The sequence below is a fragment of the Leptidea sinapis genome, chromosome 21 (assembly GCF_905404315.1).
Source record: "Leptidea sinapis chromosome 21, ilLepSina1.1, whole genome shotgun sequence".
NCBI classification, from domain to species: domain Eukaryota; kingdom Metazoa; phylum Arthropoda; class Insecta; order Lepidoptera; family Pieridae; genus Leptidea; species Leptidea sinapis.
This window is the reverse complement of record NC_066285.1, coordinates 5,604,852-5,627,554: the sequence shown is the minus strand read 5'-3', so window position 1 is coordinate 5,627,554 and position 22,703 is coordinate 5,604,852. Positions and strand designations below refer to the sequence as shown.

The 22,703-nt window shown below is 35.1% G+C and overlaps 1 protein-coding gene across 3 annotated transcripts in view; it reads left to right on the top strand.

Moving 5' to 3' along the window:
* Positions 1 to 22,055, top strand: part of LOC126970412 (CD151 antigen-like) — a 245,172-nt gene extending 223,117 nt beyond the window's left edge. The window contains exons 3-7 of one of the 3 annotated variants that reach the window (XM_050816256.1): positions 4,616 to 4,807; positions 8,857 to 9,048; positions 10,572 to 10,745; positions 13,416 to 13,565; positions 17,151 to 22,055. In XM_050816256.1, the coding sequence (XP_050672213.1) occupies positions 4,673 to 4,807; positions 8,857 to 9,048; positions 10,572 to 10,745; positions 13,416 to 13,565; positions 17,151 to 17,294 (795 nt within the window). In that variant the 5' untranslated portion in view covers positions 4,616 to 4,672 and the 3' untranslated portion in view covers positions 17,295 to 22,055. Of the gene's footprint in view, positions 1 to 1,862; positions 1,923 to 2,480; positions 4,490 to 4,615; positions 4,808 to 8,856; positions 9,049 to 10,571; positions 10,746 to 13,415; positions 13,566 to 17,150 lie in introns of those variants that run through there. The other 2 variants (XM_050816253.1, XM_050816254.1) reach the window with 2 other exon arrangements.
* The last annotated feature ends 648 nt before the right edge of the window (positions 22,056 to 22,703 follow it).

Below are 22,703 nucleotides of genomic sequence, written 5' to 3'. Positions count from 1 at the left end.
GAGCTTTTTCATGTTTTAGTGCCGTATTGAATTTGGTAATTGTTTGGCTATCTGTATTCTCTTTTACTTTCATGTCCTAGTCATGCTTGTTTTGCATACCGTAACAAAGCGACTGGGTATGTAACGTTATCAGCGTCAAGTCCAGAGAATAGTGTTACCGGGTAGAACGTGACAGTTACGTCACGCGGCAGCCATCTTGGATTTCAAAAATGATCCCAAATTCGTTCTCCCTCTTCGTGCACCCTCGAGAACCTTGGATACGATAGCCATATTGTTGAAATCATAATTTGGCGCGCGGCCATCTTGGATTTGGCGCGTAATCGAAAATCGTGACGAATTGCTATAAAATTTCTCTCATACGTCGATAAAGAATTACCTCTTCAAAAACATACCTACGTATTGAAAACCTCCTCCTTTTTTGAAGTCGGTTAAAAAGAGTGGCCGTTAATGTTCTCACGAGCTCAATTTTTTCCGAACATAATATGGTAAATTCAGTAATTTAAAAGAAATATTTATAGTAACTATTCAAAGCGCTTAGTTTAAGCTTACTTGAATTAAGATTATTTGACTTTGACTTTGAATACTTATAACATCATATGGCGTCGTACAATAGAGCCTCCTATCAATATCTACCAATAAACACAAGAAATTATCCCAGCGGAGGAACTCGGGGTATATAGTACATTCATAGCTGGCAACATATTTTTTATGGCGTCGTTGTTTACAAAATATTTTGCTGTTTTGACGAATGTATGAGCTTAAATTAAAAGTTGTGAAATAGTATTTAGGTGTGAAATGTGATTTTCTTAACTTTATTTTTATTTTGAGATGCGTTGTGACACCCTTTCACTGCACAGTATGTCATTTTTAAATTAAATTTCGCAAGTAATGCTCACTGTCCCAAACATTAAATAAAAAGAATGTGTATATTGAAAATTTTATTGATATTAATTATTGGAATAAGCTTCTGGAACACAAAAACTATAATTAATATTATAATTAATCTATGACAATGATTTAGTTTAACATAATTCCTGAAACCTTAAATTGAAATTCAAATATTTTTAATCAAAATAGAATTTAAAACCACTTATTGAACATCAAAACTACCACCCATTTGAGATAGTAGGTATTCCTCAGACTTTCAAGAAACTCAGCGGGCTTCCTTTTTTCTTTATTTAGTTACAATATACATAATTAAATTAATAAATTATAATAAGGGGCCCTGAGGAGGTTCGCTCCATTCCCAGTCTGTGGTATAAGTAAATCATTGCACTATATGGCACCATTGCACCGGTTTTACCACCTCTCCGTTTATCAAAACATTCACATCTACATTTTTTAAATTTGGCGCGTTAAAAAGTTACGAGACTGATGTCTGATTATTATGTCAGAGCATTACGTATAATATTACTTTAAAATATGTTCTCAACTAATTTTATCCTGCAACGAAGTCACACTCAGTGTAGAACAATAAACATAGTATGAGAATTATTATTCTATTCTTCCTACTGTGGCTTCTGTGGACGAGAATCTATAAAACCTTATAATAATTATTAATCTGTAACCAAAACTGGATGACATACACTTGACATATGCCAAATCTGACACTGTCTTGTGTCAACTGTCAACTATCAAATGTGGACTTCACTGTTATTGGCTGAGGTCGTATTATTTTCTATTACAACGGTTTGGTATTGGATCGCTAGTAACAAAATGCACTTTAATCCATTCAACATCAAGTTACCTTGCCACGTAATTTGCAATCTTTAAGCTGCAGCAAGGCGAGATTAAAAATCAACAATGAGTCAATCCAATGGCAATGGCAAACTGTCATTGAATTTTTAAATTGTTATGTGAGGGATTGAGGGGAGTAGTTTGTGATTAAGGTATCCGCCTTTTTGTCGTGTTTTTATGAAAAAGTAAGTACAATAATGAACTTATCTGTATAAATAATATATGGACATCAAATAAATTACTAATTTCATAGTTTGTAACCTCTAAAGTTTATTCAATCATGATTTCGCGACTGTGCTTTACTTATTTCAATACAAATAAACTGTTAACAACACAATATTATTATTGAATGTAATAATGTAGGAATCAAGTGAACAAGTTTTTCGTTCTATTTAAATTCACCTTAACAATACTAAATAAAAATTTACTTTACTAAAACGATAAATATATACGATCAGAAACTTGATAGTTTTTTATTTGATGAAAACAAAGGACTCAAATGTTGGTACGTGTTCGTACACTGCTAGTTACCATTTAATTGATACAATTATCTACCAAAATGTGTCAACGTCTTTCAACTATTAACGCCTTAATTGGCTTATTCGTAAATGTATAATTCACGCCAGTAGAAAATTTATCGCATGTATATGCACAGTTCTTACTTTTCTAGATAACACAGATAAGATAGTATTCCTTGTTTTTCATAGTACTGCAATCTTAACATTGTTTTAATATTGTTGTAGGTAAAGGGTCCAAGATGACGACCCAAGTGCAAGCGTTGTATGACTTCGCAGGTGAGCCTGGGACAACAGAAATGTCAATAACATGTGGTGAAATATTGACTTTGATAAATACTGAAATCGGTGAAGGATGGTGGGAAGGTAGAAATGCTAAGGGAGAAACCGGCCTATTCCCAGCTGCTTATGTGCGAAAACTGACACCTGAAGAAGCCGCACCTACAAAAATGGCCCCTGCTGCTCCAAGATATGATCAAGCTGCCGATGATTGGGGTGATCAAAACTATAGTGCTGGTGATAACAATTATCAAAGGGGGACTTCCCAAGATGATGGTTGGGATGATGATTGGGATGACGACACATATTCAGAAATCGGGCCAGGATCACAGAATTATAAAGGGCAACCTAATCAACATCAGCCTCTCACACCACTACCTGGAATGCCTATTAATGATTATAATCAGAATATAGATGACACTGCATCCACATTCAGTTCATCAATGGGCACTGTCAGAAAAAATAAGTTTGCTCCTTCATCAAAAATTAGTGGAGAGAGTTACCTTCTGGCTACATTAAATGTTGAAGTTCCAGAGTCTGATAAAGTTTACATAATACAAAATGAAGATGGGTATGCATGGTCACCTATTTCACAGCCATATTCAGTTACTGTTGCATCCCCTAAGAAAGAGTCAAAATTCAAGGGCATCAAAAGTTTTATAGCATACCAACTCACACCATCTTTTAATAATATTCAAGTATCTAGAAGATATAAACATTTTGATTGGCTACATGAGAGATTACATGAAAAGTTTACTCTGATACCAATACCTCCATTGCCAGACAAACAAATATCTGGACGCTATGACGAACAGCTAATTGAACGAAGGCGAGTTCAGTTGCAAGAGTTTGTTGATTGGATGTGTAAACACCCTGTTCTATCTAAATCCGAGGTGTGGCAACATTTCCTCACTTGCACTGATGAAAAAAGATGGAAAGCGGGAAAGAGACAGGCCGAACGAGACAATCTTTTAGGATTAAACTACTGTGTATCTTTAGTTGTACCTGAGAAAGCATTATTGCAATCACAAGTAGATAATATTACAGACCAATGCCATACATTCATGGGTAGCATGGACTCGTCTGTTAAATCCGTAACTAATATGTGTCTTATGCAAACCAAGAGGTTCCAAGGTCCATATAAAACTGATTGTCAAAAGGTCGGTGAAGCATTTTACAGTTTAGGTAATGCTCTCAGCCTTGACGAGGGAACTGTTATATCTACTTCAAAGTTAACATCTGCGATAAAAATGACAGGTGGAGTTTATATAGAAATTGGTAGAATGTATGAAGAACAACCGAAGTATGACTGGGAACCTCTAGGAGACAAATTTCATTTGTACAAAGGCATTGTAGGTTCCTTCCCAGACGTTCTTGCAAACCATAAAGGTGCCGTACAGAAGAAGAAAGAGTGTGAAAGGCTCACGGCTGAGCACAAAATGGAAGTTGCACAATTAAATGAAGTGATGCGGAGGACGGATGTGATTTCTTATGCCCTTCTTGCCGAAATTAATCATTTTAAATCAGAGAGGACTGTCGACCTAAAAGCTACAATGCAAAAGTTCTTGAGACAACAAATTACTTTTTACAAAAAAATTGTTGAAAAACTTGAAACAAATCTTCATCAATATGACGTCTAGGCTAGAAACTTCCAGTAAATAATTGTGCGATATAATACTACATATGAAAGAACTAATATTTTGATATTGGAAAATATTTTTTATGTATCGGTATTCAGAGGATTGTTAAACTTATACATGTGATGAAACTTGACTGAGTATCTGCTATGATTTCACAATTTTTTACTAACAGTGTAAATACAAAGCTATGCTTTTCCAACAAATTAATTATTTTTTATGTTGTAATTATTGCTAAATATTAATTATTTTTTATGTATGTTTTATGTTATAAACTGTAATATTAAGATTGCTAATAAATGAATAAATATAAAAAAAATATGTTTTACATTTATTTTGAATCTAGTAAGCAACAAATGTTATATTTAAATTGTGAGTATAAATAAAAATATTCGTTTTTGTACGTAATGTATCTAAAAAAAATTAATTTGTCTTTAATGATTTCAGGATCTTCTCAAGATGAGCCAAGACTCCTGTTAAGGTGCCTGAAACAATATAGTGAAGATGGCAAAGGAGATAAAAGATGGCAGTGCCCTTATAACAAAAAAGAAAATTAGGCCCCGTAAATCAAGAGATGCAGATTGTTGCAGTGTCAACTTCCTCAAATGTGTTCTTCATATTTTTAATGTCATATTCCTGGTATGTATAACTAATATAATACACTAAAAAATAATAACACACTTGTACACATCATACTCATTTTGTTACATCTTTATATCAAACATCTTTCACCAGTGTGAGGCTCCTTTGCACAGGATAGGCTAGATTATGGGTACCACAACAGTGTCTATTTCTGCCGTAAAGCAGTAATGTGTTAGCATTAGTGTGTTTCGGTCTGAAGAGCGCCATAGCTAGTGAAATTACTGGGCAAGTGAGACTTAACATCTTATGTCTCAAGGTGATGGGCGCAGTTGTAGTGCCGCTCGGAATTTTTGGGGTTTTTCAAGAATCCTGAGTGGCACTGCATTGTAATGGGCAGGATGTATCAATTATTATCAGCTGAAATATTTACACAATACTGTTTCATGGCAGAAATATGCTCTGTTGTGGTACCTTCCCATAATCTAGCCGGCATCATGTGCAAAGGAGCCCTCCACTGATAAACTGGACTATTATATTTTTGAAACATCCATGCACCAGACGACATTTTATATCCAAAATAATTCAGTGAAACACAGTTTCAATCCTCACTGTGTGATTTACCACTATATCATTTAATTAATAGGTTGTATGTTCTATTCTATTCTTCCTACTGTAACTTCTGTGAAAGATATACCACAGATTTGCCAGAATCATGTTAGATTAGACTACCAAACTTTGAGTATGTGTCTTCTAAGTTTAACGGTAATAATCGGTGTTCAGATTATATAAAGTTTAATTTTCTAATAATATCTGAAACAAATAATATACATGCTTGTAAGACTATAAACGACATACACAAATAGAAATATTTAAATAATTAATTAATATAAGTACTAAATAATATTTACAACTTAATCTTATTTATTTTAATATATTTACACAAAATATTTACAAATGGAGTGTACACTAGGGAGAGGAGACATTTAACTGAGGTTGGACGGGGGACTTCAGCGGGTATATAATTGTGCAGAGAAGATTGCATTAAGGGACAACTAAAGAACAAATGATGCATGTTTCCCTCATCAAGGCCACAATCACATAGAGAATGATCCCTAATTCTAAGTTTAGCTAGAAAGACTGGAGTGCAGGCATGGTTTAAACGTAAGCGGCATATAGTTGAGATTATTGTTTTATTATGAATGGTACATTTTGAGAACCAAGGTTTTTGAGGAATTTCTGGTTGGAGTTCTCCATAAAATTTACCTTTTAAAGTTTTGGAAACTTGCCAAATGTTTGACCAACTCTCATACATCTTGGATTTCAGGGTAGAGCACAAGTCATGAGTGAATATTTCATTCATTATTAGCACAGGCATCTGCATTTTCATTACCAGAGATGCCCATGTGACCTGGAATCCAAGCTAAAACTATGTTAATTTTGAGTTCATAGCACTCTTTCAAAGTTTCTCTTATTTTGAGAATGATGGGAAACTGACTTTTTGACTTAAACGGATTTGAGAGAATTGATTGGAGGCAACTTTTAGAGTCTGAAAGGATAATAGAATTGTTCATGTTGTGAGACTTAACAAATAGAATAGCTTCAAGTATGGCGATTGATTCCCCTGTAAACACAGAAGTGGTAGGTGGGCAGCTATAACTCAGTATAATTCTTGTTGAGGGAATCCATACTGCAGCCCCAACCGGACTCATGTCTGTTTTTGAAGCATCCGTGTAGATTTTATACCAATGTCGAAAATCTGAGTCCATTATATGAGAAAGAGTTTTATTTGCTTCTATAGAAAACTTATCAACACCTAAGTCTAAAATTACTGAGGGTTGGAAAGTAAGACCATTGAAAGGCATAGAAAATAAAGGCAATTTAGAATATTGAAAGAGAGGGTTAGAGAGCTGAGAAAATAAAAGGTAACTATTTATAACGCAAGGTCTTTTGTCTTCAGGTACAATATTATTATCATTGTATAAAACAGCTAATTGTTCTAATTTTTGGAGTAAGGGATGAGCTCGGCAGCCAGCTAGTTTAAAGAAAAATTTATTGGCAAGGAATTGTCTACGTAGTGAGAGGGGAGGATCCACACATTCTACTTGCATTGCATTAATAGGGCTGGATTTCATAGCTCCCAATACTATACGTAAACATTTAGCCTGAATTCTGTCCAATTTTTTTAGACCTGCTTTGTTTGCTGGGATTAAGAAAATAGTGCCATAATCTAAATGAGTGCGAATTATGGCATTGTATAGTAATTTTTGAGTGACGGGGTGAGCTCCCCACCAGACACCAGACAATGAGCGAAGAATATTAATATTTTTCTCACATTTCTGTGAGACATAATCAAAATGCTTGACGCCAGATAATTTGTGATCCAACCTACTTAGCATGGCCGTTTTCTATGACTGGGTCTGCATAATTCTTATAGTATGATTGTTGAAAATGTATTTGATCATATATCAGTAAGCATTTTTCTGGTCATTTATTGTTACACTTGCTTTGTGATTGTATATTTTATTTTTACTATCCTACATGAGAAAGACTTGAAGCTGGGTCTAAAGCTACTGCAAATAGCGCCCTAGACTTGTGACTCGAATGTATGTGTATATAACATTATATATAATATTGACACACTTTTTACACAAATTATCTTACCCCAAGTTAAGCATATAAAGCCTGTGTTATGGGTTACAAGACAATGATATATTTAATACAATATACTTACTTAAACATACATAAATTCTTATAAACATACATAAATACATTTAAACATCCATGACTCGGAAACAAACATCCATATTCATCATATAAATGCTTGCACCTAACGGGATTCGAACCCGGGACCTCTAGCTTAGTAGGTAGGATCGCTAACCACTCGGCTATATAGGTCGTGTATGGGGCCCCCTTATGAGTAATGATGTACAAACACTTTTGTTGTTAAAAAAAATCGAACCATAGAATTTGCTTTACATCATAATTTACCTATAATTAACCATAATTTATCTTTATGACATGATTATTAGATAATACATGGTTGTAATATTGTTTCGTGATATTTTTAAATGGATTCTTATAATTGTTGACAATGAGGCAATTAGGCAAGTAATTAAAAAAAAATGTTTTACGATTTAACAATTTTTTGGATCTGTATTTAAATGATACGGTAGTTTAATTGTCAATAGTAGTACTAACTATATTATAGTGAAAATATTTCTTTAATTGCATCATTTGTTTAGGAGCAGTGTATGTAATTGTCCTTGATTTGAACACATTAATATGATTTCATTTAAAATTCTCACTGAGTCAATTAATATGACCTCAGTTGTATTTCACCTTGGTTTTCACTCCCTATTAGGAATTATAGGTAGGTATGCCATATTTATTAGATCATTTATACGTCTAGATAGACTAGACTACACACAGCTGTGAAAACGTCGATAAAAGTTGAATTTAGAACTTACCTCTATATTGCAATGCACGCACACTAACACAAACTGTCATACAAATCGCGAGTGTAAGACGTTATACACTAATATTCCTGGCCTGTTTTTATCGGTTGTCATGTAACAGCATGAGACTATATAGACGCATAAATTATCTGAGTCATATTTAATGCAAAATATGATACAATATTCATCTAAATCAATGCATAAAATCGTAAAAAGTTAAATCTGTACATTGGTTTTTTAAAGAATAATTTCTGTGTGTTCTACAACTATTACAAGACAAGACATAAAAACTACTAAATAAATTTAATTCTAATTTTACATGAGTATTAACAAAAGGATAGTTGTCTTAATTAAATTGGCAATAAGTATATGGATTTATTCAGTTTTGTAAAAAAGTAGCCCAAAACCCTCCCGAGTGTGAGTCAAAATTATTGAACATTTTCGACTACACAAATTAAATTTGTAACCAAAATTTATGAATGATGCGGGACACGACTCGACAACACCTGAGTTGAACAAGACAAACTTCATAGTTCATGAATTTTGATTACAAATTTAATTTGTATGGGTCCCAGAAGCTTTTTGCTGCTAAGCGTTAACTTGACCATTTTCTCGCCATTACTGACTCCTATCAACATTTCATGTTTTCAGGTGGCAGGTGTTGGTGTATTCCTGGTGGGAGCATGGACGATCGCCACTCGACACAGATTCGTGCCGCTGTTACCCACACCCACTTACCCTGCGATATCATACCTTCTTTGCATCGCTGGAGCTCTCGGAATCCCACTGTGTGGACTTGGTTGTTGTGGACTCAAGACTGAGAATAGAACCAGTTTGTTATGTGTAAGTGACTGATTTTTTGAAGTGCGAACGCTCGCAGATACAAAATTAAGAACAATCCTACTATTATCTTCCCTTTCTTGGCGTGCGTCCGTACAGAATGGAATGTCGCTATGCCAACTTAATGGCTGCCAGGCTGCCCTGAATGTTTCAGTCTCTCTCTGTTATCCCAACTTAAACATTTTATTGAGATAAAACCTTTAGTTGCGAATGTAACGGGCAACTACTAGTCTTAAAAAATCCACAACGGCCAGTTGGCGATAATGATTGTCAACAATAATATTATATTGTAATTATTACCTGCCTAAGTGTGAGGTCACGTGGTTCTAATAAATTATATTATGTCTCCTGTACCATTTCAATTATATTATGTCTATAGCTTCAATTAGCTTATAACTTGGAACACTGGGAAGAATTACAAAATAAGGCTGTATATTTTTTTTTACAATTTTATTAAAACCACGTTTAGCTATATGTGTAATAGGTAAATACTTATAGTTGATCAACTTCTTTGATCTGCTTAATCTAATATATAAAATTCTCGTGTCATTGTGTTAAACTTTGAACTCCTCCGAAACGGTTTGACCGATTCTCATGAAATTTTGAATGCATATTGGGTAGGTCTGAAAATCGGACTACATCTCACTAAATGTTAAGGGTGGTCCACACGAAATATTTTTTTAAATTTCTTTGATTATGATCAACAGTTACTTTTGTATCGCGATTTTAGTAACATTTGCTGGGTCAGCTAGTACACATATTAAATTTGATAAAAAAATTATGAACGATGCGTGACTCGAACCCACGACCTCTTGCGTTCCGTGCGAGTGATCTTCCAACTGAGTTAACCGTTCGAGTGACGTATTGTCTGTGGTTTCATCTACAGGATCTACTTTACAGTTGATAACCTGCTCAATCCCAATATTTGCATATTAGGAAATTGACTTGAGATGTCGCTGTTGTAAATCTATACATAACAAATTGTTTGTTATGTTTAGATTAGCAAGTCACTTTAAAAACATAAAAAATAAATAGCTACATTGCATGTAGCATATCGTGTTGTGGCATGAGAACTGAAAACACGTCCAACTGATTTCTTGTACGTGACACGTGTAAATTGCGAGTACTGATACGCAACTGAGCGAATCGGTACGTCGCGGGCACGCTGGTCTCGTACATACTGCAATAAATCGTTGCTTTTTCTAATCGCGGAGGACTCACTGAGAAAGGATGGGATGGGAAGGGAATATAATTGTAACCCTTTGGTTTCGCTAACAGAGTGTTAGCATGGCCACGGGTGACTGACACTGACGTTTATATCCTCAGATCATTAATAGCTGTGAAAACGTCGAAAATCTTAAGGTTTACTGTTACCTCTATTTTAAGCAAAGCACGCACACTAACACAAAGTGACATACAAATCGCGAGTGTAAGACGTAGCTTGTCACGCACACTAAAGTAACAAGCCTGGCAATTCATCGGTTCTCTAGCATCTAAAGGCTAAAAATTTTTTTATTATATTTCAGTACTCGTATTTCCTGTTGATCACGTTCATCCTGGAGGCTGGAGCTGGTGGTCTGGCGTACTACTACGAGGTGGCTGTGGAGTACGAACTGGGCGCTCAGCTCAACCAAACGTTCATCACCAACTACGCTCTGGACACCGTCGTTACTGACGCTGTTGACGCCATGCAGCTTGAGGTAACTGAGGTCCTTTGCACAGGATGCCGCCTAGATTATGGGTATTATTACCACAACGGCCCCTTTTTCTGCCATGAACCAGTAAAGTGTAAGCATTATTGTGTTTCGGTCTGAAGGGCGCCATAGCTAGTGAAATTACTTGGCAAATGAGACTTAACATCTTATGTCTCAAAATGATAAGCGCAATTCTAGTGCCGCTCAGATTTGTTGGGTTTTTCAAGAATCTGAGGGGCATTGCATTGTAATGAGCAGAGGTACCTATCAAGGGTATCAATTACCATCAGCTGAACGTCCTACTCATCTCGTCCCTTATAGTTATAAAAAAAGGTAACTAACATTTTTCATGAGAGAGCTAACCTTACATTTTTATGGGAATTGACGAAATAGGTGGCCCTGATTATGAGTGAAAATATTATTTTAGTTACGAACCAAGAAATGTCAAGATTGCCTGTTCAATTCCTGTAATTTCCTATTAGGATAACTAACTAGAGTTGTCGCTAATTATGTGTAAATTACTAAGGCTAGGTTGCATCAAATTAGCTGTTATAGTTACGGTTTATGACAGTCACGAAGACTTTATTTTAGACTATGGAATGTGTTGCACCATTCCTTGCCATACCTAAAGTTACATAAAACTGAAAACAAAATTTTACGAACGATGCGGAACTCGAACCCCCGACCTCTCGCGTTCCGTGCGAGAACTCTTTCCAACTGAGCCAACCGCTCGAGTGACATATCGTGGATAAAATCTTGTATGCTTTGTTCAACTCTAAGGTTGTGGCTCCATCTACAGGATCTACTTTACAGTTGATAACCTGCTCAACCCCAATATTTGCATATTAGGAAATGGACTTGAAATGTCGCTCTTGCGAATCTAAACAATTTGTTATGTTTTAAAAAGTTATAACCCTTACTTCTGGGATTAATTATTATTATTAATACAAGATTCCTAATATGTCCCCTATTTTCATAAAAAAAACATGCCACTCGTCGAGTGTTTGGCAGTTCCATTACACGTATCAAGTTGACTAAAAATTTACTAAATTTTAACTTAATTTTAAGTGACTTAACCCGTGTAAACAGTGAATTTAGTAAGAAGTTGCAAGTTAAAATTTAGTTGCAAGTAAACAAGGTAGAATAGAATTTTGTCTATTTTTGGGTAAGTTGGTGGGCGTGGCTAATCACTTGACACGTTTGGACAGGCAAAATTTAGTTAAATTTAAGTGAAAAGCATAAGCTGGCGGAGTGATTGCAACGTAGTTCCTACTTAATTTATAAATAAAAATCTTTCGAAAATTTCGAAGTGGACGAAAGACACGACAATAAAGTTCATTGAGCGAATAAATGAGTTTAACTAGTTATTTAGTATTTGTACGTGTAAACGGTTACTTAAAATTAAGTCGCTTGAAATTTAGTTAAGACTTGGCAACTTAAATACGTGTAAATCGGCCTTTAGATCTTTCGTCTTAGTGACATTCGAAATTTTGATGTCGCGCAGAATATTGGGTTTTTTTTCTTATATAATACCATTTTGACTGCATTGTTGATAATGTTACAATAACAAGAACTGAAACAAAACTAAAATAAATTATCTCGATACAAAAAATACACCGATGTAGATCTTTGCGTGATGTTTTCACTACTAAACAATGTTTAAGTTACAAATTAAGATTGCTCTTTACAAGTATATTTTTAAAAATATATTTTCTTTTGATTTGTCATCACTAGGTAATTGAAAGAGATTTTATTCGAACAATTTGCTTTTTGATTTCTTTTTGTCTCAAGTCGAAGAATTAATATATAGGCAATGGTGGCTATAGTTTTCCGAACGTACAGTCTCGTACAAAACTAGTTATACTCGATGCTGGCTCAGCTTGTCAGTAGCTCGTCCTACTTGAAGAAAATCTGTACTTGTAGACTTCCTCGCTAGACTGCTCGCTCAGACAGTACCCGGCTATTCATGTATTTTATCTACACCCATGACTTAAATCCTCTATTAAAGATTCTGAAAAATAGCTTATTGCCAACATTAAAAAACACCCAATGTCCTAATAACCATTGCATCATCCAATCGGATGATGTAATGTTGTACTGAATTTCATAATATCACTCCTTTGTTTTTTTTTCGATCCCTTCATGCGCAAAGAGTTTGAACAGGCAGCCACATTCTTATTGCTCGATGCGTGGTATCTGTATGAATTGCAAAAAAAGAACATTTTCGCTTACGCGCGTTCCACACAGGTTATTCGAATCCCCGCCATTTTTCTTCGATATTAGTATTGTTTTGTTTGCAAAAAAGTAGCGATTCAAGTTTTGTCAGCACACCGCCGGTAATTTAAAAAAAATCTTAAATTGATATTTAGTTTATTTGTATATATTCAGTAATGGATGATTGTTATGTTATGGTATGATTATTGTTAGGATGATGATAGGCGGGTTTAATGTTAGCAGTAAGCTATTTGTTTCAGAATCTTTAAGAGGATTCATATTATGGGTGTAGATAAAGTCTTGTATGCAACTGTTGATAATTAGGCATTAAAACACTCATGTGATACTATGATTACCCACTATACGATATTATAAACCCACATTCGTGTTTTAATACCCCTTATTACACAACAGTTTCATAAATAACTATTACGTATGTCCTTAACTAATCTATTGTTTCAGTTCAAATGTTGTGGCGCGTCGAAGTATGTGGACTGGAGGAAGAGCGCGTGGCATGAGCACGACCCGCGACTGTTAGTGCCTGACTCCTGCTGCAGGACGGTCACTCCTCGCTGCGGCATGAGGGACCATCCCTCCAACATATACTACCATGTAACACTTCATTACACCCTTCTATCCATCGAGTATGACAGAAACAAAAATATATTTTTTTCTCACCTCGATAAAAAACCTCTCTTTAGACCCTGGTACGAGTAACAAAAGTGGCCGATTCTCTTCCGGAAAGACGACTTTTGTGCCTCGTACCAAGGGGGACTAAAAGCAAGCTTTTCATCCAGGTGGGGAAAAAAATCGTATACGCATCACGTGAGATAAGTAGGACATTGCCACCCGCCATTGTCACAATCTCAACTCAATATTCCACAGGTGAAAATGACCTACTTTTCTCCCTAGGTGCGTAAAATACTATTATTTACCAAAAGGAGTGACAATAACATAATAATTTATTTAAAAGATTGCTGAGAGAGTTTCTTGCGTCGCTTCCATCTCTCAGAGTGCCATTCGTTTCCGAAGCGGTGGTAGTGTTAGAAATGACATCAACAACAATTCTAAAGGAATCAATTTTGCGAAAATAAATGCCTTTTAACATAATGCAACAATACTTGATAAACATCATGAAGATACATCAGTTCGTAAAGGGGCTTTGAAGTGGGGAGAAGAACTGATAAGAAACTCCCAGCCCATCTTTGAAATCATGTAACAACTTAGCCTATTTAATATTATACAATTTTAGGTGGCCTACGCAGAACCAGACAATAACTATGCAACATTATCTTCTATATAATCTACTATACTATAGTAAACCTTATTTGTCATAGAAGCTTTGATATATTTCTTGAATTTGTGCTCAGGAGTCCTAGTATTAGTATAGTAGTAATAACAGGTTACTTAAGTATAAGTCATCACCACCGCCTTACCTGCAAACAACAGAGGAATTACTAGAGAATTGCCATCGTTCTAGGTGTATCTATCTCCGTACCGATTCCATGTGACATAGTCAGAAGGAGAATAGGCAACTGTTTGACTATTTTTTGCTAATTTCAGTAACAATTATACTAGTCAAAACAAAATAAGGGCCACTTGATTGTTTTGGCCTCGCTAGCGATAATTTATTTTTTATGCATTCTCAAGTAGCTGATACTTTATTGTGGTGTTACCTTATTTGTTTACACACTTTTTTTGAGCATCCCACCCGCATAATTGTTTAAAGTGGGTAGTTTTAGATAATTTATTGTAACCACTTGATTCTACCCGATTTTAAGACGGATTTCAACTCAGTCAAATTGACGATTCTCTCAGGAACACTGTTGTTTCGTTGGACACTAGTCAATAAGTCTGATTTATTATATTAACTAAATATAATATATATATTATATATATTATATTAACTAAATATAATATATATAATAATTATATTAACTAGTCAACTAGGCTGAATTAACATTTTAAAAAAGTTATGCCGAGAATTCGAAGTCATATGGAGTTGCCAACCGTAACTAGGGCTGTAACATTGCTTCAAGAAGGCCATTCGCAGCATTCTGTGGCGTTGCAGCTGGGTTTTTCCCGGCGAGTGATCCAGAATGCTTGGAATTGTTTTCAAGAGACTGGGAGACTAACCAGGAGACGGGGATCTGGCAGAGTTCGAGCAACTACATCACAGGAGGACCGCTACGTGCGCTTGACTGCGCGTAGAGAACGCTGTATAACAGCCCGTTCGTTACAAAACCGTTTGCAGCAGGCGACCGGTACACGTGTTAGTGATCAAACTATTAGAAATCGTTTACACGAAGACCAGCAGTTACTCCAGGAGAGTGTGGTGCGGATACCATTAACAAGTGCTCATCGTGCAAACCGATTATCATTCGCAAGGCAGCATCTGGCGTGGGATATGAATGATTGGAGGACAGTATTGTTTACGGATGAGTGTAAAGTTAAATTTTTTAGTGATGACCGTCGCATTAGGGTGTGGAGGCGTGAAGGTGAGCGATTTTCGGATGGTTGCATCCATAAAAGTGGCAGATTTGGGGCCCCCAATCGTATGGTATGGGGAGGAATCTCTATGTCAGGCAGAACCGAGCTGGTAATTCTATATGAAGGTACAATAACAGCTCAACGTTACATCGAGGAGGTCATAAGACCCCATGTGGTCTCATATGTACAGAGAATCGGCGCAAGATTCCATCTGATGCACGATAATGCTCGCGCTCATACAGCTAGGGCCACCAGAGAAGCCCTAGAGGAGGCTGGTATACAGGTGTTGGCCTGGCCTACAAACAGTCCGGATCTAAATCCCATTGAACACATGTGGGATTTACTGAAACGCAGTGTTCGAAGCACAAACCAACCCGTGCACAATGAAAGACAGCTAATAAACGTTCTGAAATCAAGCTGGGAACAAATTCCTCAAGAAACATTGGTACACCTGGTGGAGAGTATACCTTCTAGGCTTCAAGAGTGCATTAGTAATCAAGGATGGCATACTAGATATTGAGGAAAGTCATAAATCAAGAAACATTTTGTTTTTTTTTTTTCAGAATTTTTTTCCTCACTAATTATTTTTGCGAAAATGTTAATTTTTAGAAAAAGTGGAGAAAATTTCTTTTTTTAATGGAATGCATCATTATTTTATGCAGTCTACATAAAAAATCAATCAATTTATCCAATTGAATCATTAATCAACCTTTAAACCTCAAGAATTCATGAGAATACTGTAAAAACGTGGTGGCCCTTATTTTGTTTTGACTAGTATATATTAACTAATGAGAATGAGATAAGATTTGAATTCTCGTATGGATGTTTGTTGTAACCCGAGCTGTACACACGTATTTTGGGATGCCTGCGTTATTTGTTATTCACAATATGAAATAAATAATATAATCTTTGCATTAACAGAACTCCCGAAAAGTTGAGCTTTAAATAGGTATATAAAGAAAGAAAATAAGTGGCTTATTTCCACTCTTTAAATAAGTATTTCAACAATAAATGCAAAGCTATGCAATATCAATCCTCATACGTTTCGAATTATTTGAGAAAGGAAAAGTATGTTAGTCAATAAGCTAAAAAGAGTTACGAAGACAGTGGATCATTCTGCACGCACTTTATTACAAAAGTGTTATGTGGTTTTTTTAGATCGATTGATAGATTTAAATCGGCAGTGCACCAGGGCAATAGAATTTTCAGATACACCAAAACCAAGAGTGCCGTACGGCACAGTATTCCCTCACCCTGTAATAAGTTCTGATCCTTATTTTGTTTATAAGATGGTTAATTTTCCTGGGCCTTGTAGCCTGTTTTAATAGCTTTCAGATACATTCACTCAAATCATCCTAATTGTAAGCCAATAATAGGCATGGACAGAACGCTGCGCGAGCGCCAAATTCGTGTCCATCTGAGGCATGCCGCTCGATCAAAGATTCCCGCAACAGAAATGTTAAAAAAAACTTTAAAACTATCAGTAAACGCACAGATATTGATGACTACACGTCAACACAGTTCGGGTCTTTGTTACACAGAGTAATTAATTAACATCATAGACCACAGACAAAAACAACTAGATTTGTAACTGACTATATACAGATTACATGTCAGTGTAGTCATTAGGTCCGGTGTACATTTACAACAATCTTCACATACTAAGGTGCAGTTATTTTTGTAATTTGGCTAAAAATTTATTTACAGGGCTGTGTTCATCAGTTTACAAATCACATCCGGGAGCACCTCATCATCCTTGCTGCAGTCGGTGTGGGCATGTCCGTCATACCAATATTCGGTTTTCTATTCTCATGCGTGCTCTACGTCAAAATCAAACACGTGATAGACTGACCCCGGCCTAAAGGCGCCGCCACAAACAACCGCAAAGTGTTCGACAAATCGGCTTCGGCGAATGATTTGTCGAAACAGCCTAGTCACAGTTCGCGTCGAGCGCCGAAACCCAACGAAAGTTCGCGAACGAAACGGAGTCTCAGACGGAATCCGTGTCCGTTACATTCGAATAGCGAAAAGAAATATCCCATATCTACTATTAGCGACAATGTTAGTATTTAACTGTTGTACTGACAAAATTGGGTTACTGACTAACCTCCAAGCATGAATTTTAATTAAATTTGAGGTAATATGTTTCGTCTAATGAAAGTGATGATAATTTATGTGGCTAATATAGTATCCTAAATTCATTTTTTACAATAAATATATAAAATTAATCATATTAGCAAAACAATATTTTCATTAAACATCTAGAAAATAATATTAAATATTTTTTTGGGAAATGCTTATCTTTAAGTTTTGGGAAGATTTGTGCACTCAGACTTTAGACCATTTATACGTCTAAATCGACCGCGACTGCAGTGAAAACGTCATCCATATTGGGTTTGTAGTTTTGTTTTGAAAGAGTAACAGAGCTATTTTCTTGGTTATATTAGTGCTTGCATAATTTACATTAATACAACATTCTACATTTGCGTTAATCTAGATAAAAAAATTGAGGTCGACTGTTAACCTCTATTTTGAGCAATGCGCGCACACTAACGCAATGTGCCATACAAATCGCGAGTGTAAGACCTGGCTTATCACGCACACTAAAGTAATAAACCTGGCCTGTTTTCATGGGTTGTCTAGCAGCAAGAAATATTGACATATTTTGTTTGCATCAAATGCAAAACTATTTCTCATGCAAATCTATTACCTAATTAATTAAAATTCAGGCAAATTAATAATATTAAATTGTCTTGTAGGACGGGTGTTGTAGATCGTAAGGAAATTTTATAAATATTTAATGCTACGAAATCTCATAATATCACAAAAAAGGTGTTCATGTTAGAAATTGATAGATATAAATATGTATAGTGTTGTCTGTAGCCGCAACTGTTAGGAAGGAAACGAATTTATGTTTTATTTATAACTATAATGTCATTTAAATAAATGGTTACTTAGTTGATGAGATCCGGTTTAACTTAAGAATTTTACATTGAATGACCTCTAAAATAATTTAAATATCTAGTTTTGTTCAATATTTGGACAGTGAAAGAAACAGAAAAAAACATTCATACATTTTTTTTTATTTAATCAAGTATTCGGCTGAGATCTTTAAGGCGTAATTAAACTTTGCTCAGATTTTACTTACGTAAAACTTTGCTTGAGTGTTAAAATAAAACACTTTTAAAGGATTTAAACGCGTGTTATTGTAACTGTGTTTTTGCATTAGATTTTTGCGTAAAAGTTATATTTTTATTATTATTTTGGTTAACCCGACTTTTCAAGACCTTTCCAGATCTCGTTTTTAGGGGGATTGTTTTATTTAAATGTGTAACTATCGCGTTAATCAAAGAACTATTTGTTGAGTGTTATAAAACGCGAAGTTAACTTTTGTATTGGCCTATCTTAGCTTATCCGGTCCGGTATCCACTAAAGCGGAAAGGAGAGGATTTAAGCCGCAAAGCTCTCAGGCTTTTTCCACCAAAGCAGAGAGGAGATGTGAGCTGTGAGAAATCAGTCAAGTGATGTCTTCGAAAGGAAGACGTCATCACGCCCGCCTACACGCATCTCCGCCCTAAAATAAGACATCTCCTCTCCTCTCCGCTTGATTCATTTCCACCGATGTTAAGCCGAGAGGAGATAACGGAATCTGATTGGTTATCAAAATATATCTCCTCTCCTCTCCGCTTTGGTGGATGCCGAGCCTAAGCTCAGCATAATTTCAGCTGTCAAATGACTTCTTCTCAATCGGTCACTCTTGTTGTTGTGGTTGCTAAGATTGTGCAACATTAGTCGCCGTTGGTCTCCTTATTTTTGGGTCGCACTGCCTCCCACGCTATCCTCCTCCACTTTTGACGTTTTGTTGCATTGCGGGAGCACTCCACCACAGGTGTCTGGGTCACTTCTTTGATAAGATCCGTCCATCGCGTGGGTGAGCGTCCTCTTGGTCTTTTCCCCTCCACCTAGCCCCGAACTATCAATCGATCCTTCATTTCTGGAGATGTGACCCTAGAACTTCAGAATTCGTAGTTGCACAGTCGACGATAGCCTTTCTTTTATCTTCAGTTATTTTAAGATGGGATTGTTGATTTCGAAAGCCGTCCAAGAGATCTTTAGGAGTCGCCTCCAACACTACATCTCTAAGGCATCAATTTTGCGGCGGTCATGCAGTCAAGGGGGCCAGGTATCAGCCCCGTAGAGGAAGATTGGATACACAAGCCTGGCGTTCCTTCTGTCCTTCCAGATCTTATTGAGCTTCTCTACCGCAGACCTGGTTATAGCAAGGTAGGTGTAGGTTGGCACCACGTCTTAGTTGGCAATGCGTTGAAATTCTACTCTGTTTTTATTTACGCGGTCTACGACCATCATCTTGGTTTTAACTCTGTTGATGGCTAGTCCGAATTCAAGGCACATTTCCAAACGTATTAGTAGTTCTTCAATATCTTCCTTTGTTTGGGCATGTAGTGTATTGTCATCCGCATATCTGAGATTACAAAATTTCCGCCCTCCGACAGATATGCCTTTATCCCAGTCTTCCAGAACAATCTACATTATGTGCTCGGTGTAAATGTTAAATAGTAATGGTGAAAGGATAAACCCCTGTCAAATGCCAGCCTCGGTTTTGAAATTCATTTCATCTTTATAGTGAAATGACTATAAAAACGAAATTGAAGATTATGCTAAGCTTACACTCAGGTAAGTTTCATGTAAGTAAAGTTTGAGTACAATTTATAGATCTCAGCCTTAAACTTCACATAATTTCTTGAAGAACAGTTAGTTATATGACATTATAGTTAGTATTTTATACAAAGGTGCTATGTATTTAGTTGTTAATTTTGTTAATGTAAATATATTAAGACATTTCTCAGGGTTACTTGAGTACAGATTTCCGTGATAACATTTGTCGAAAAATGTTATGAGAGGTAGGCTAGGTAGATATAATATATTAATTCACTATAATCCAAATAAAATTGGAATTTTAAGAATGTCCATCACAAGAGTTAATATAATTACCTTTTATTTACATCATAATATTTCCGTCACGTGGTCTAGAATCTAGTCGAACAATACATCAAATTTACATAATAACATCTTCATGACCCTACAGTAAAACGGACTTAATTCAATTATTTATAGTGTAAATATCTGTGAAATTTTGTACCTATATCTGTTTTTAGAAACTTATAACATTATTTTTAGAGTTCCATACCCCAAGGCTAACCATGAGTAACGCTATATTATCTGATTGTTAGGCAATAATTTAAAGTAATGTTTGTGTGTGTTTCTGTTGCCTTGTATACCAAAATGGCGGCCATTGAAAATAAAAATATTGCTGCTTTAGCATAAAACTTCTTATCAATAAAATAAGTGATGTTACGTCTTGCACGATGGTATAGACCTCTTCATATGCGAGTGGAACTCATATAATATATTGCTGTATATACGGCTACTCTGCTTATATGTATTTCTGTGCCCTTTATTGCATTCATGTATAGGGTTGCCACTCGTACTGTAAATAGAGTATGCTAAAATACTCTTTTAAACAATGTTTACTATACTAATAATGCCAATCATGTAATATAAGGCAAACCCATTTTATTTTTATAATTATAGTATATTTAAAAGTATTAAAATAGGTGATACTTTTTTCTGGATGTCCGCACTCTTATTTTTCTCCTTTGGAAGATAAGAGTGCGGACAGAGCGACTCTATTTCTTTTAATAAAACGTGGCAACCCTGTACATCTGTCCAATGTTCTTACCAGCATAGGTCAATGTAATAATGTCGTACCATCAAGGTCATATTTTTTACATCTAAGTAATATCTCGCCGTCCGCGTCGATTAATCTGTTTTATTTGGAATTCAAATACAACAGGTATATGAATAAACCCAAATGAAATAAACTAATTGTAAAATGAATAATTCATGTTAAAAGTTTTGTGCAATAATGTATTTTGTATTGCTTTAGTGTAAAATTAAAAATTCTGCTATATTATTAGTCATGGCAAAATCTGTTAAAGCTTCGTTGGAAAAAAAAAACGTTGATTATGTTTAATAATATTTTATTGGTATCAAGATACCAACGACAGATTAATAAAAATACGCTAATGATTTTTTTAATTTAAAAATTACCTTGATAGTTGTAGCAGGGCTTATATTGTCTCCAGCCTAGCGAAACTCTCTAAGAGAAAATCGATTCACTCAATTGTATGAAACGTGCAGTCATTGATAGATGGACAGATGATGTCTATAATCTTCAAACTTAGCCGGATTATACTTCGTCGCCAATCGCCATACTTTGTCAAATGACTGCACGTTTCATACTAAACTAAATTTCAATTATCACTTAGGTAGTTCCGCCTCTTTAATACGTAGTGTTTACATCCTCTTTGATGCGCTCTTGCGTTCAGCAAATGCGCTTCACTTAAAGGTCTTAGTTACCAGTTCATAAAATCCCAAAAAAAAAATCAGCAAATGCGAAATACGTTAGTGGTCTGGTCGTTATTTTCCTTTAAAAAAAAGTAAATTTCAATAAACGTCATCACGGCAATCTGTACAAGAAAATATTGTTTAAAAAATAAAATATAACCAAAGCTAATAAGTGCCTTATTTAGTATAAGATAATTATTCGTCTGTAAATTACTACTTAATATACTAATTAGACACTAAATTAGGATTTTAATGTTGCCCGTATTATCTGCATTATTAGATATTAATTAATTTATATGGTGATACCTGATATTATATATATATAATATTGCTTAATCAAATCATGTGATATTATAGTTTTGTAGCAACACCAAAATATTATTTAAAACCAAAAATATGTATTTAATTGTTAAAACGGTTGATGTACTTATAATAATAGCATATTTCAATTGTTGCTTCGGTTTTTTTTTGTTTAATTGTAAATTAAATTTATTTTATAACATATTGTCTTTTCTAGATCAACCCTTGCTCTAGTACCTAATTAAGAACACATTTAAGTGGGAAATAAATATATTACATCTTTTATAATCAAAAGTATATGAAATGGTGGAAAATTATAGAAGTTTGGAACGGTATTCACTTTTAACATTAAATTTAATAATAGTGTTATACTATGAACAAAATATAAAAAGAGTACCTACTTACCTTAAATTTACCTACAATTAACCTCAAACATGTAAAAACACTTAAAATTAAAACAAAAGGTTATGATAGACTACTAGGGTTGCCAATCGTACTCTAAAATAGAGTATTGTTCCTACTCGTCATGTA